The 16,168-nt window shown below is 38.9% G+C and overlaps 2 protein-coding genes across 4 annotated transcripts in view; one reads left to right on the plus strand and one right to left on the minus strand.

Moving 5' to 3' along the window:
• Nucleotides 1-5,495, minus strand: drc12 (dynein regulatory complex subunit 12 homolog). Its single transcript, XM_079481940.1, has 7 exons — nucleotides 5,282-5,495; nucleotides 2,364-2,448; nucleotides 2,209-2,274; nucleotides 2,011-2,130; nucleotides 1,525-1,617; nucleotides 1,281-1,411; nucleotides 1-863 (listed from the first exon to the last, which is right to left on the minus strand). Exons 1-7 carry the CDS (start codon nucleotides 5,312-5,314, stop codon nucleotides 735-737), a joined length of 657 nt encoding a protein of 218 aa, XP_079338066.1. The 5' UTR covers nucleotides 5,315-5,495; the 3' UTR covers nucleotides 1-734.
• The window catches only part of cbl (Cbl proto-oncogene, E3 ubiquitin protein ligase), a 25,105-nt gene continuing 12,603 nt past the window's right edge, over nucleotides 3,667-16,168 (plus strand). For all 3 annotated transcript variants that reach the window (XM_079481939.1, XM_079481937.1, XM_079481938.1), the window contains exons 1-2: nucleotides 3,667-4,444; nucleotides 7,568-7,815. In XM_079481939.1, the coding sequence (XP_079338065.1) occupies nucleotides 4,298-4,444; nucleotides 7,568-7,815 (395 nt within the window). In that variant the 5' untranslated portion in view covers nucleotides 3,667-4,297. The remainder of the gene's footprint in view (nucleotides 4,445-7,567; nucleotides 7,816-16,168) is intronic.

Consider the following 16,168-nt stretch of genomic DNA (forward strand, 5'->3'; position numbering starts at 1 on the left):
ATAGGATAAGTTATTTTATTTGAAGAATTTGAGTTTCATTATGTTTAATTAAAAAGTGATGAACAATGGAAGAACAAACAAAAAAAGCCAACGGAGACATCTGCTGGTCGCAGAGTGAGCTGCACTGTTGAGAGGAGTAGTCATGTAAAGGCACAATCAAGTGTCTGCAGACAATGTACAAATTGCTATAAAGAGCACAATGATAACATCATAAAAGTTTATAATGTTTCCATGAAATGAATACGGTTATCAAAAAGCACAAGGTTTCATTATTGCCAACAAATTTGAATGCTTCAGATATAGAATAGCAGGAATTAATTATTCTTCTCAAAGGCATAATTTTACTAGAAAAGGAGGTATCCTCGGGCTTCATCCTTCAGTTTTGAACTATGGGAACACTCTTTGACAGCTTGAAAGATTTAAGATTATTAGTCACATACACAGTTATATAAATATACAGTACAACATGCATCAGAGTTAAATTTTAATCTGACATAGGCTACTCAATAACTTTGCATAAGAATAATACATTTTTAGCAAAATGTAATGAAGAAGCTAACTAACTCCGCTTTAAATGGCCATTTTTATACGATAAACAAATGCTCCTATCAGGTATTACATACTGATTTGATGTCAATAATGAGTTGTGCTCCCAACCCAGGCTCAAGAAAAAACATCCAAAACACGGAAATGTTGCTGACCAGTCCCTTTCAGCAGAGAAACTGAAGATGTCCTCATATGTAAAGTGGATTTATCCCGAACTCAACGAGCATGTCCTTGACCTCCTGATGAATGACTGTACTCTGCTCCTCCCACTGCAACCGAGTCTCAGCCAGCTGAGAAAGCAGACTATCCAGACAACCCTGTCCCAAGCCAATAGACACCAATTAATAAAAAACTTACTCAATTTAAGATGAAAAGTAGTTTATTAAATGGGGCATGTCTCGCCATCTGGCGCAAGTATTTAGAGGTGCAGATGGTCCCTACTATGCTAAAATACTAAACGCTTAAACAAATAACCTTGTGGCTGGCAATTATATTTGTTAACACTTTAATTAACAGCATACTTCATTTGTTTACTTTAATATTAATTACACTCATTTCGGTGAGGCAGATTATTATGTCACGCTGAAATGCCACCAAGCAGTTTTAAGCCATGCGTCATGTACGAGTTAATAAAAACATGTCATCCGTTCAAGCATATAATAGATATTTTGACACAGCGCTAATGTTTCACTCAATCATTTAAAAAGCAGCGTTCTGACTTTCAGATCACTCACGTGCAGGATCTTCTCACACTCTCTCTCCATGCTGTCCAGCTTGCACTGGAGGTCAGAAATGATGGCATCTTTCTCTGCTTCCCTCTGCTCTCGTTGCTCTCGCTCGGATTTTAATTGAACCTGACACTCGGCTAATCACACAAAGGCTTGGTCTGTCATCAGCATGTCATTGGAGAGCATGTGTTTGGATTAAGAACACTACGATAAGCAGGAAGAGTTTGACTGTGTTTACTGTTGGACTCACCCAGTTGCGTCTGAAGCAAGTCCACACACACTTCTAGCCTGTCTACTTTAGTCTGCAGATCCGTTTCCATTGATTTATATTGACGATTGAGATCTTAATGCAATGCATTGTGTTAATAGTAATACTTATAAAACAATTTATTATTATTAAAGGACAGTTCGGGACCTTATGCTCATTGGTCAGACAATGTGTATCCGTGACAAATCACAGCTGTAACCTGTTTATTGAGCTCATATTTATTTGTCTCAATGCACTCAACTGGTTACTTTTTATGTTGCATGCTGGATAATTAAAAACAGTGTTTCTGGAGCTATTATTAAACCTTAAACAGTGGTAGCTTCGGTAAGATTACAAATACATTTATAACATTTGTGAATCTAGCTTTGTGTTTTGTTCCAGGATTTTCAACATAGCCTGGAACACAACATTTTGTAAATGATGCAGGTATACTCAAAACATTTGACAGCATTGTAATGTAATACAGACCTGCAGTGATGTCCTTCATGTCTGATCTCTCTTGAGTAAGCACTTGGTCCAAATCTTTTATTTGACTTTTCAAGTCATCTCTGACTGCAGTGGCCTGACAGGCTATACTGGACCTTAGAGCTGAATGAAGCCAAAACTACAAAAGCTAAGAGAACAAATTCTGGACACAATACGATTTAAAAATGATATTTGCCTTACCAAGATGCTCTTTTAAAACAGCCACATCTAGGACACTTCTCCTGTACTTTTCTGTAAGTCCATCATCTGTGAATGATGGGAAAATATATACCAGTTGGGTTTTTGCTTACGTATATCATCAAATAAAATTCGATTATCGTGTAAGCAATCAACACCTTGTTCCTTTTTAGGCTTTTCCTTTTTGCTGTTTGCTTTTCCTTTTTTCTTTGGGGGCATGGCGTAAAATTTAGTGCAGCATCCCTGGAACAGACGAGACAAAGTTTCATTCAGTCTGGATTGTGTACACAGAGCCGCCTGGTAGCGTGGGCGGGGTCAGGGAGAGGCCGGCCAATCACCTCTCCACAATTGTAATATCGATTGTTCTACGTAGACCGCATTGCACCACGTTGCCTGGAGGTGTGTACCGTTGCTAAGAGCTTCGCGTTGTTGTAGGGACAGGAAAGTCTTTCAATTGTTCAGATTCGTCAAAGGGCCTCTTTTTGTTCTTAAAGTATGCTACAGATCTAAAAACACTCTCAATTACAAGGATTTTTAATTACGATAGCGATGACATTCATGTTGCAAAAATGCAAATATCTTAAATGTGTATAATAAATGATCACATGAAGGGTTTCCGATCTCCTCTGATAGGAGTTTAAAGTCAAATAGGCCTACTTAAAAAAGCAAACATATTTGTAAATATCTTCACCACCTCTGAATTCTTATCATGAATGGTAAATATCTGCATAAATAATCTTTTAACCAAGGCTAACTGATGCGACGAAGGCTAAGCTCATAAATATTAATTGTCATGCTGACGTTCCGTGGTTTACCTTGTCCAATTACGCGCCCTTCTTAATATTCATGAGCCATATATTCACATGAGGGCGTGGACGGGGGAGGAGGAAAAAGAGGTGGCAGAGGTTATGGGATAATGAAATAAGAGGAAGACACATGTATAGCATACAAAGAAACGTGGGGGTGGAAAGAACAACTGTAAATAACAGGAAAAAGGATGTGATAATTACAAGATTACGCATTGGGCATACTTCACTAAACCAAAGTCTACATAAAATAGGTAAACATGAAACTGATAATTGCAATAAATGTGGATATCCTGAAACAGTAAAGCATATATTATTAGAATGTATAGCATACAATAGAGAAAGACTTGAATTAATTCAGGCACTAAAGGATAGGGGTGTAAGCAATTATTCACTAAAGGAAATATTAGGAGAAGGAACAAATTATGAAATACACGAGAAATTATTAAAATTTATTAAGGATACAGAACTGGTAAAAAAAAGATATAATTGAAGGTTTTTTTTTCAAGTGTATTCAACCAAGTCGTGCTCCATACTCCAACCCAGTAGGTGGCGGAAATGCAGCTTTAGTTGGTTTGCCAACCGCCATATAAACAACAGAAGAAGAAGAAGAAGACGGGGGAGGAGAAACGTGAGAGAAGGGGCGAGGTCTTACAGGCGGAAGAGGATGAACAGGAAGAGGATTCTCGCGCACGGGAGGGGGAGACGGAAGTCGGTGTTCATTTCCCTAATACATTTATTTATCTTATTTCCCCCTGCCGCCCGATATAAAAGATATTTTCACGCGGAGAAAGCCGATGTGCACTGGGTTTTATAAGCGTGAGCGACCGTTTTTCCCCTTTTTGACTTGGACTTTGTTTGCGGGAGCTCTTTTCTCGCTCACCCTGAACTTCCCGTTGCAAGAAGCGCATAGAAAGGGAGAGAGAGAGCTGCAGGAAAAGGGAACATCGCGCACGGGGTGTCGTTTTGAAAGCAGTCGTACCTCTGCGTCCAGTCACTCCTCGCCGTAAAACGTATTTCTTGACGCTTTATTTACAACCGGATCCGTTGCGTTATTCTCCTTTTAGTGTAATACAGTCTACAGCAGTGGTTTCCTGCACGGGGTATTTAATGGGAGTCTTGCATCGATAAAGCTCTTCTCCCCCCCCCCTTGACGGACCCTCGCTCGAACCGATCCGGACTCGGGCGCTGTCCTCACCGGGGGGTGTGCGGTCTAACTTAACGTACAGTTTTTACTAAGCAAAGAAAAGGCAGGTCGCTCTGGCCGTCTTTTGTGGAGTCCGAACATGGCAGGAAATCTGAAGAAAGGTGGGGGGCTTATTGGCATGATGAAGGACGCTTTTCAGCCTCACCATCACCTCCATCACTCCCATCACCAGCCCGGGGCCGTGGACAAAAAGACAGTGGAGAAATGCTGGAAATTCATGGACAAGGTGAGTGAATTTATCAAGCGAGATGCGGTTACGTTAGTCGAAGGATACAGAGATGCGATGCAGCTAACAGCCTAGGTCTCTTGTTAGCTTGTTAGCCGGATGGCCTGCACGGAGGATTCCTAATGCAATATGGCAGGGTACCTCAGCTAAAGCAATTATCGGAATGGTTTGCGGTCTAATAAACTCTGTTCTACCGGCCGTGTAGTCTTGGGAACCCACTTGGATTTCACTTTAAAGCGTAGCGTCATTTCTGGTACGCTTAGCAGGAATATCGTACAAGAGTGTTGCAGTGTCCTGTGCTAGTTATGTTAGCTGAATAGCCTGTATTTTTACTTTGCAAGTAAAATGCATATTGTGGGAGGAATAGAAATGGTTTGACTACTTAGATCCGATTTTATATGCGTTGGCACGCCTTCAAGAGCCAAGTTAAAATCTTAATGTGTGTTAAGCAACCAACATCTGACTCTTTGCTGGTCCAGCGTCTGGTCATTCTGTTGGTTAACTCGTAGACGTGGATTTTAAGAGTGAACTGGCCTCTTAACTTCTTCTAACGGCTTCATCTCTGATGTTATTCATGTTTTTGTAGTTGTCGAATAAACCGTTTTAAGTTGAATATGATGCTCCATTCATAAGCCCGTTTTTGTCATTCCAGCTTAAGTTTAGTTATACGCATCTATGCAAGTGGTCTCATGATAAGGATCCTTATTTCACACCTGATCAATGTAACCAAGATTAAAAATACACACAGTTAGTAAAGTAAAAGACCACATCTGCTTTTTCTTTTGCTGCATCACAATGCAAAAGCTGCAGTTCATGGAAAAAGTTGTGGTTACTGACCTCAAACTTCCTGTGATGTTTACACTGATACATGAGCAAAAGACAGCAGTCACATCTGTCACAGAGAAGTCTTGGAAGTAATTTTGTTCACGATGAGCCACCCATATATTTACCTTCAACTTTGCTTTGCAATGTATGTTTAACAGAAATATAATTTATTAGTTACTGAGAAACAGCTCATGCTTCCTGATTGAGATCTGTGCTACTTCCTATTTGCTTAGTTTCACATGGGATCGTTTTGTTATTGCACATGTGACATACCACACTGTGTTCATAAGTGAATCTTCCTTTTTTGCAACATAACATAAGGTGGAAATTTACACCATACAACCACCGAAATTCTGTGGTTTTGAAACAGCAGTGTAGGGTATTTCATCTCTGGGTTTTAAAGCATGTCAAACTCAGTTCCTACTTTTCCAATATGACCTGTTCTGAAAGATCAGATTCTTCATTAGTTTTTACAATACAATATAAGCTATTTCTTATCCAAGATTAACTTTTGCATGTTAACCATTTAGTTATAGTCTGTGAATCTCGTATAAACATTGGAAAACGTAACCAAATCTACAAGAAGTTCTATGTTAAGCATTTTAGCTAGCTTTATTTTGTTCTTGTTTGACATATGCAAACAAGATTCATAGTGGAATAGAACTAAACAGAACTAATGAAATTCTTTATTTGTCTAAGGTTTTTCCTACATTGGATTACATCTGTATCGCTTCTCTGTGACTACCTTATTTACAAACACAAATTATAATCTTCACTGTTGTTGACCAATGTATAGGTGTTTTATTTATTATATTTTTTTCGAGTCTCAGAGGGTCAGGCATCACCAAGAAGGGTTTATGTCTCGATTCTTCTCTCTAGGGGACAGGAGGAAAATTCAGCCCCACTTTGGACTTTTGATTCACTTATCGTAGTGCAAGCCGTCACTAGAAGCCAATACACGTCTGCACATGGATGCGTAGACGCATGCATGCTCACTGATAATTCTCAAGCCATCCTGTCGCTGCACTCTTATCTCTTGACTGTCAGTACCACGGTAACTAATACTAATAGGGGTGCATGAGAGCCAGAGGTTTGTACAGCACCAGTCAGACTGTATAGTGGCCCCTCATGTAATATGGGATGTCATCAGCTCACCCCACCCCCCAATCACAGCTGGTCGTGTGCTACAGACATAATAGATAAGAGCAGCCACAAGCCTTCCGAGCAGCTGCATTGTCGAGCTGGAACGTGTTCTCAGACCGACACGAACTGAAGGAGTGGTGACATCTGAGCAGTTTCCCGTTTCCTCAAATTTCCCATCCGCATCTTAATTGATGGTTCAAAAGGTGACAATGCTCAGCTTTAGTCCAGACAGAGCAGAACCACTATGTCTAAATTAAATCCGAAGCTATTGGACCATCACACTGGCCATTAAGCAGTTTTGACTAATGAAGTGTTTGGAGAACTATGGGCATGTACTTAATCATTGTGATTTATTGTGAGGGAGACACTTTTCTTGAAAGATTTCCAAAAGCTTCAAGGCCTTAAGAAGGTCTCTGCGATATGATATAGGAGATAGTTTTGTCTTTTCATAATAAACCTTTTGGAGAATTTAAAATAAACACACAGTTTTTGAACGGGCTTTGCTGACTAACTAAAAACCCCAATCCAATTACAACTGCTCATAAATGCACTTGTATTGGAGATTGCATTTATAGATGTTTAGATGTATTGACATGCTCTTGTTGTTTGCCTTGAAAGTTTTGGGCCTGAAAAGTTAAGAAGTATATTTATTTGTGTATATTTTAAAACTTTGGTCTCTCTTAATTTCCCCCTCTCGCTTATCACATTGTTAAATAAAACCTGCCAAACGTTGGCCCACAGAGAATATGGAGTTTAAAATTTTCTTCATCGTCACTCATCTTGATGTCTCTTTAGAGAATTGTACAGAATATTATGAGTCAAAATATTTGTACAGAGTTTGTTGGCTGCTGTGTTAACAGACTAATATAGACCAAACAGACCATGTGAGCTTTCTCAGCCTTCATAAAAGGATCAGATTCTCATTGTCTCCATCTTTTGTGTATAGATAGCCTTTTTGACTTGGCATATCTGTATTTGGACTAGCCATGGTTATGTATTCTATGTGTACATTATCGCTTCTAGTGCTGTTTGTTAGCTTATTATTGCAGCAGGTTCTTCTCTATGCATTTTGAGTCTTGGTGTTGTCAAAAAATATCACACTTTAAACCAAGTTTATACCACAATTTTGATTTTGTTTTATTGTCTCTGGTCCAGGTTGTGCGATTATGTCAGAACCCCAAACTGGCCCTGAAGAACAGTCCACCATACATCCTGGACCTACTGCCAGACACTTACCAGCATCTCCGCACCATCCTGTCACGCTACGAGGGCAAGATGGAAATACTAGGTGACAATGAGTACTTCCGTGTTTTCATGGAGAATCTGACCAAGAAGACCAAGCAGACCATTAGTCTTTTCAAGGATGGCAAAGAGAGAATGTTCGAGGAGAATTCTCAGCCCAGGTGAGGGGTTTTCAACATGTTAACACCTCTTTACATGATTTGATACGTTTGTCGAATATTTCAGGTTACCAAGTCACTGCAGACACCAACATTGGTGTTTTTAAAAAAAATATATATATTATTTTATTAAAATATTAGGGAGCTGCAGAGATGGCGTTTTTGTAAGCATACTCTGGAAACGAGTTAGCATTTTAGCACTTCCTGTTCCAATCCCCCAAACTCAATGGGTTTTTGGTAGATTGCCTGAAATAAGGTCTGTGCTTAACAAAACCTTTAAATATTTTTACATTTTGATCTATGACATAAAACACACCAGTAATAACATGGTCTGGGTTTTTTAAAGCTTTATTGCGTCCTAAAAATGGCGGTTGCTAAAAGCGGCTACTTCCTTTGACAAGGACATTACTCGACTTTTTACAATTTTCATTGTTACAAAGCAGCTGTACATGAAACATTTTGACTATAAGCAAAACATTTCAAGTTATACAAGTAAAAACTAAAAAGGTGGAAACACAGAAGACATGCACACACAGGTTCAAGGTTATCGTTCATATTAATCTCACAAATAATGCAACATGGGCACAAGTCTCTAAAAACATGAGCAGGGATTACATACCACTGACCATGGAACACATGTTTAATAATGTTTTCAAAGGCTTGGTGGTCAAGTTGATATCGAGGTGTGAAGCTTCTTACTTCCGGCGGTTGTATTTCGGCTTCAAAAGTAACAAAATGTTGTGTTAGGCTGTAAAGATTATCTTGATAGACAAAACGTGTAACCATCATAAACCATTGTTAATCACAGATCTTAATTTTTTATCAGCTTTTTTTATTTGTCTATGGGCATAGGCTTTCGGTCGAGGGAACCAGTGCTGTGCTAACTTCTGGGTTGGCCTACAAAAATAAACGTGATCTCTGCACCATGTCTCTGTTTTAACCAAATGAAGGTGCGAGAGTTGAGAAACACTTTGTCTTTATCTCTGGCTTGCCAAGCAGTTCCGTGCAAGTTAGCTTAACCCAGCGTGGGAGGCAAAAGCAGAAGCAGTGAAACATGGTTCACCAGGCCTTGAAGTTTACAGGAGGTCACTTTGTTAAGTTGTGTAGCAAAGATGCAAATGAAGATGAGCGTGTACGCGCTCATGGTTTAGACAGTGGACTCAGATTATATCAGGTGTTTGGTTCTTTGCTTTTTTTAAACACTGGGCTTGTATGAGTGTGTGGAAGAGGAAAGCCACATGCAAATAATATCGGCCATGAGAGGAAGAATTTGACCGAGCTCTTAAAAGTAACAGGTGGGCTAAAAACCTGTCTAAAACGTATTAATCATCTTCTACAAATACATTTTAGAACATTAAATCTGTTATGTCACTAATCAGGGTGTGATTACTGTTTTTTGTATCTTTTCTGTAGCACCACCCTCCAGCCTACGGTGTTAAAAAAAGCACATATGAAATTTTAATTTAACAGTCCTCTAACCTTTGAACTCAATTTTATAAATGTTTTTAGCCTTTTGGCTATTGTTTGACCTCCATTGACACGGTATGATTTAAAAGCGGATGCTTTATTTAGAGAGCTAAAGTCCCGTGTTCCTTCTGGGAGCTCAGCAGTGTTATTTAAGGGACAGTCGACTTAAAGAGAACATGCAGTTTAGTTGACTATCAACATTACATTTTATGCTCGTCATTCTTACAATCTGCATAACTGGGTTTCCAGCACTACTGACCATGTCATTAATAATTGTTCATACTGAACAAGTCTAACATTTTGATGTCGAAAACCATAATGACTAAACACAATCTAGTTGTATGATGAGAGCCTCCTATGAGCTGATTTAGTAGCAAATTCTTGAGAGGATTTCAGTGTTGTTAGACTCTAAAGCTGTAGTTTGCATTGCTAAGGGGGCGATGTGTTCACAGTGAGTGAGAAGAACATAATGATTAACTCTGATAAACCAGTCACACTTCTGCCACACAGACACTGCTCTTACTGTTAACACAGTCAGTTCCTCTTCCTGTTTCTCATAGGCATGCACTGTGGGTGGCTGAAACCTGTCACTGACAATAGAATCGGAACCTGAACCTGCTTAGTACCTTTTACTTGGGCACTGACATTTTGATTCTGTCTGCGTTCTTATAGATGGGTTAATATTGTGGCTTTGGTGCAATTACTAGCTATATTTGCATAATATGTTTTGCAAACATTATGACGTACTAGAAAAATTTTCAGCAGTTAAAGTTCATCTTTACCAAGCAGGGTTAAAGAAATGACAAATAATAATGACACACACATCTTTATGGGTGGTTAGAGTATCCTATAAAGTTCTGTAAAATGCTTGCACTTTTAGATAATGTGGACTAACGTTTGTTTAATAAGAAATAGGAAAACCCAACATATTTTCTAAACTTTGACACATTGCACGAAAGTAGTTGTTACCTTATTATTATAGTGTCGTGTGATTTTCCATTGCAGTATTTTCCTCTCAGATTAGTTTGGTTATCTGTTCATTTTATCTGTGAAGTGACGTATTAACAATCTGGAGGTGCAGAGCAGATTAAAAATAGTCATTATTACATACATTATATTATTTTTAACGATTTGTAACCGGTGAGAAGCGTACAGATATTCTCATCCCTGTCACAAGGTGAGTTGACGTTTGTTGTGGTTAGGATGTGACAGTGATGTTCCATAGTTAAGGTCTTATCATTTTTTTTAAACATTGCCCTGTGTGAATTAGAGAGGAAAAAATAACCAGCTGCTGAGGAATAGAGATGGGACAAAGATGACAATATTGTATTTTAGATGATGGAAGGTACATCCCTTTTGTGAGGGATTGTATGATTCAAGACAAAAATAAACAAAAGTTAGTATAAGAATTAAAATAACAAGGGTCCATATTTGCAAAGGATGTTTCAACGCTTGCATGTATGCAGCAGACTTTGTCACATTTATTACTAACCTGTTCTGGAAATATGCAAAGTAATTAACAGTTTTGTTTTTTTAAAGGAATAGTTCACCCAAAAATTATGATATTTCTGGCATTTACTCACCTTCGAGTGCCGCATCTGTATAAATGTCTTTGTTCTGATGAACACAGCGAAATATATTTGGAAGAATGCTTTAAGCCAAACAGTTCTTGGACCCCATGGACGACCACAGTAGGAAAAATTACTTAGTTTTTTTTGGTTCTGGCGAACAAAAAGACGCAGGGGTATAACAATACTTCGTAGTATGATATTTTGAGATGTAAAGTCTTTTTCGATACACATCGTACAGAGATGGGGATATTTTACGATATGATGAGGAATTCTATTTGTTGAGGGGTCAAAACACTACTTACTCTGCGCCAGCGCATCATGTGTCCTTATCTAACATATACGGTAGAGAGAAGTCTCTGGCAGTTATGCCAAATATGCTAGATTTGGATTAGCGTCTAAATTGCATTTTAGTCAAAAGTCTAGGACTGCTTTAAAAATTGATACTGATCCTATTTCTAATTTCATGTTAAATTGCAAATTCTTTCAGTGACAAAAGTTCAATTAAGCCTTAACTTTTGGGATGGTCTATTGATAGAAATGCAATATGATATACATAGCTATGCCTTCAAAGATGTTTAACACAATGAAGCGTTAGGTTTTTATTACCTTGGAATGAGCTATTTCTATCTACATACACCGTGATTCCCCTTGCATATAATTCGCCATGTTCTGTCAGCCGTCGTAGTGTTTCAAACTTTGCAGCTAGATTTCACTCACTGAACCTTTATGTTGTATGTGCTACAAAAAAAGCTACTGAAATTGTTAATATTTAGAAAAATTTATTTTATTTGTGTTTCAGTTTTATTTTTAAAATTTGTTTAAAATATCGTGATGCATATCGTATTGTGAACCCAGCATCAAGATATGTAGAGAATCGTGAGCTGAGCGTATCGTTACATCCCTAAAAAGAAGATATTTTGAAGAATGTAGGAAAGCAAACATTTTTGTAATAATATTTTGCCTGTCAAATGCTATGAAAAAGTACTTCTACTGAAGCAGATTTGTTTGGTAGTCACTTGCGGTCTTTGTGTTTAATACAGGAAGTGTTGAAATTCATGTGACTTGTATCTGTGGGACCCAGAAGCGTATTTCAATCAAGCATGCTTTGTATTAATCATTCATTGTTTAGCGAGTTGTATTGTTCTCAGGGGATCACAGGAAAACAAGCAGGCCTGGACTTACTGAAGCTGAGCAAACGATGATTCACTGTGATGCACAAAGTCGTAATCGCGTCTGAATTTCCGTCTTAAGAATAGTTTTGTCCATTTTTCATGAGTTTAGGCAAACAGGGAGAGCTTCGGATGGAAGCGCTGTTAACACGTCCGAGGATTGTATTGCAGCTCGAGTTACTACGTCCTGTATCTCACTATCCATTCAGAGCTGAGTTCAGCATGTTCAGCCGAGAGCGGTGCAAGCTTGCCGTGGGGCATCATGTTTATTTATGGCCTACTGAGAACACTAGCAGAGTTGCTAATGTTCCTCTCACATACTTTTGCAATGCTATTCTCCACTTCCTTTAACACTCTGAAGACATGGCACAAAACAGTTGCTCTCTCACTTTTAAAGTCACAGTTCTCCGCTTTTCCTGACAGTGGTTATGTTGATTTCACAACAGTGCTTCGGGATTTTACATTAGACTTCAAGTTGTGACCTAAAATAATATTTTGATTATGACATTAAACCTCACGTCATTCCAAACCTGTATGACAGAACACGAAATATTTTTTTTAAAGAACACTGGTAACCGGGTAGGGATGTTGCGGTGCAGAAATGTTCCCACCGGTTAATCGATTGTACCGCTGACATCAGGGTGGGGTTGCTGTGTGCATGAGTTATTTTACTTTGTTTTAAAATAGCTGCTATACGGGAACTTCAATTGGCTGAATTAATTGTGGTAAAAACACACAAAACTATTAAAATGTACAACGAAAGTTGTTTATACTAAACACAGACCTTACACAATGAATAATCACAGCACATAAAGCAAAAACTAAATAAGAAATGAAAATAAAAAAACATTTACGTTAGATAATTTGCATATATAACAAAACGGGTTATCACGGCACACATTGTGCAACAAATAAATTAATATGTAACTAATAAGAAGGGAATACGAAACGAAAAACATTTGTTATAAAAATTAAATAAGGAATGCGAAACGAAGAATGTTTGTTAAATAAATGGTAAAGCACCGGCTTTTGAAAATTAGAACAAACGGAAAAGTATATCTTGACCGGCTCTTGATGACAGTGCTTACATATTCTAATATGTTCTTTGCCAGAAAAGCCCCATCTTGTCAGTCAGCACTTCACACAGATGATAAATACAATGTTATTCGTGCTGCTGTGCTGATCTTTGCGACACTTGTTCCACTTACATTTACACATTTGTTTCTGACAATATGCAACCCCCTGGGATCGAACCCATGACCTTGGCGTTGCTAGTGCCATGCTCTAACCACTGAGCCGTGTTCAGATGCGCAGCCTGGTCTTTGACTAAACTAAGTGATGTATTACTTTAAAAATTTTAAATGACGGTGTGGGTCAGAAACAAACAAAGTTTACCAGTGGACAAAACAACATCAATTCAGTGTGCATGAGTGGTGGATGCTGGCCATCGTGTTTGTGTTTGCTCGAGTGTATGGTTGCTGTCATCACTGTTTCCTGACAGAGATCCGGTGTAAAGGCAGTTACATTTGTGAAGTGGTGCCTGTTTGAGTGTTCTCATGAACACGTCGTTTGGATGCAAATAGTGACTTAGCGGCTATAAAGTCACTTCCTGAGGTGCACAAAGGTATATTTGGGGAAATTTTCAATGTTACAACAGGAAGTGTGAACCATAAGACGCTTTGTGAAATAGTTGATCTTCTACTGTAATGCAGAGTAAACTAGCGTTGGGCCTTTTTTTTGTGAAATTGTAAATACATTGAGGCAGGCCCTGAGGAAAGACTAGGTGTGAAGCATATGAACTATTAAGTCTTTCATAATCCCTCGTGGGCACGAGCTGACCCTGCTCTCGCTTTCTCTCCAGTTGGCTTGACTGTTTTAATACAGAAACAGGAAACAGGAAGGGAGCAGCCAGCTGCAGGTCAAAGGCTAGACCAGAAGAGGAGGAAGACTGACAAAAGCACAGTATCTAGGGAGGGCTTGGCCCATAACCATAGCAACAGTTTGCCAGGGGATTGGGGTGGAGAGAGAAAGGAGGCGACTGAAGTTTTCTGTTTGTAGTACAGTGAGGAAAATTATAATTTGATCCTTTGCTGATTTGGTTAGTTTGCCTGCTTACAAAGAACTGAAGTCTTGTTTTTTTTAAAAAGTACTTATGAATATAAAAGATGTGTGCCAACAGAATCTGTATCTTCCATTTCAACCTCTCCACCACCATGGTCAAGACCAAATAGGTCTCAAAGGATGTCAGGGACAAGATTGTAGACCTGCACAAACCTTGAATAGGCTACAGACAGACAGAGACAACTGTGTTTGTGTGATTATTTGGAAATAGAAGAAATACAAAATAACTAACAATTGTTCTTGGTCTGGAGCTCTGTTCAAGATTTCATCTTGAGATCTTAAAGATGATCATGAGAAAGGCTAAAGAACTACACAAGGCACATTAAATGTCCTAGCCAGTCCCTAGACCCTAGTCCTTTAGCAATCATGTGAAGGAGTCTAAAACTCAATTTTCTCAGCGACAGCCAAGAAACCTCAAAGATTTACAGAAGAGTGGGTTACAATGTATCCTGACACATGTGCAAACCCGGTGACCAACTATCAGAAATGTATTACCTCTGTGCTTGCCAACAAGGGCTTCTTCACAAAGCACAAAGTTATGTTTTACTCGGGGACTGAAATGCAAATCAATATATAACATTTTATATTCATTCTCTCATTCTGAATCACTGTAATATTTTAAGCTGTGCAGATGGCTCATTAAATGGGCATCATACTACACAGCAAGTTAATGGGGGAATAGATCATTTGGGTAGATGCTACCTTTGGAAAAAGCAACAGTGATTATAATCACACCCCTCAACACTCCCGTTTTGACCAGGATTTTCCCATTTTTCACACCCATCTCCTGTTGAAACCTCCAGAACTAAATCGCGAACAGACTGAGCTGGAAACCCCTTCGAAACGACTGGAATGCGTTTGCGAATGCAATTCTGCTTTAACTTCTTTGCTGAACGTTTTGTAGTCGCGGCAGTTTTTAAGATTTTAAGATTTTTTTTTGTCCTTTGCAAGTGCCACTTACACACATTTAACAAGGGGAAAATTAGGTTAGAGAGGTGTCTAGACAGCGTATGGGACCACGCTGATGACATATGGTGTCTCAGTGAACAGGGTGCGCAGTGGGATGCAAAATACATTGATGTATATTTTTATATTAATTATTTATGATAAATAAAAATGTAGCTTTTTTTAAGCAAACCATGATACGATTGACCATTTTAAATGGTTGCAGTAATGAACATTTCAAAGACACTTTTTGTTTATTAAAACATGACAAAACATTTTTGACCGACTGCTTTTTGTGTATTATGAAGCAGGAAAGTATGCATATTCAAATGCAGGCTGTATTATATTTTGATCTGACAGGAGTTTTGCATATTCTTAGACACCAGTAGGTTTTAATACAAAGCTATTTAGTATGAATGGCATACAGTGAGGCATTCGCCTATTGTACTGAGGAGTGAAGCTTCAGTCTCTGGGATTAGCAGAGCGCTGCTCTCAAATGCCGTCCTCCACAAGCCTGACAGCTTTAGTGAGTGATTGAGCGAGGCCTGCCGCGTGAGTCTGGGCTTTTTGTGCATCTGTGCCCTGCTTAGTTTGAATCTCCTATCCAAAGCCTCTCTTCTCCCTCGTGTTTTAAATATACATAAATATACAGAGCTGAGCATGCGCTTGAGCGTGCATCAATTTTAAAAATGTTGGGTTAAAAGTTGCAAATTCTGCATCGCACCGAAGGCCTGTGCAAACCCCACAGCTTAACTTCTCTAGTGTATAGTTTTGTTCATAGAAAGTGTGGCACAGCTGGTTTTTACAGAAGGCATGCTGGCACGCTTTTGACCCAAGCCTGCACAAACAACAACTGTTCCCTGAGCCTGCCATAGATGAATGAGCGTCTAAAACCAAGCTGTGAGGACTGCAATGTTTCAGGTGTTGCAGTAGCAAAGATAGAATGGAAGTGTTTTGGAGGACTCTGAGAGAGAAATGTAACACAGCTGACTCTGAGTTTTCTCGACTTGTAAAGCTGTGCACAAAGAGAGTCATTGCTTATGCACGACTTTGGCTGGGTCAGAATTGCCCGGCAGATGCTCT

This window comes from Barbatula barbatula (genome assembly GCF_947034865.1).
Source record: "Barbatula barbatula genome assembly, chromosome: 19".
Taxonomy (NCBI): Eukaryota; Metazoa; Chordata; class Actinopteri; order Cypriniformes; family Nemacheilidae; genus Barbatula; species Barbatula barbatula.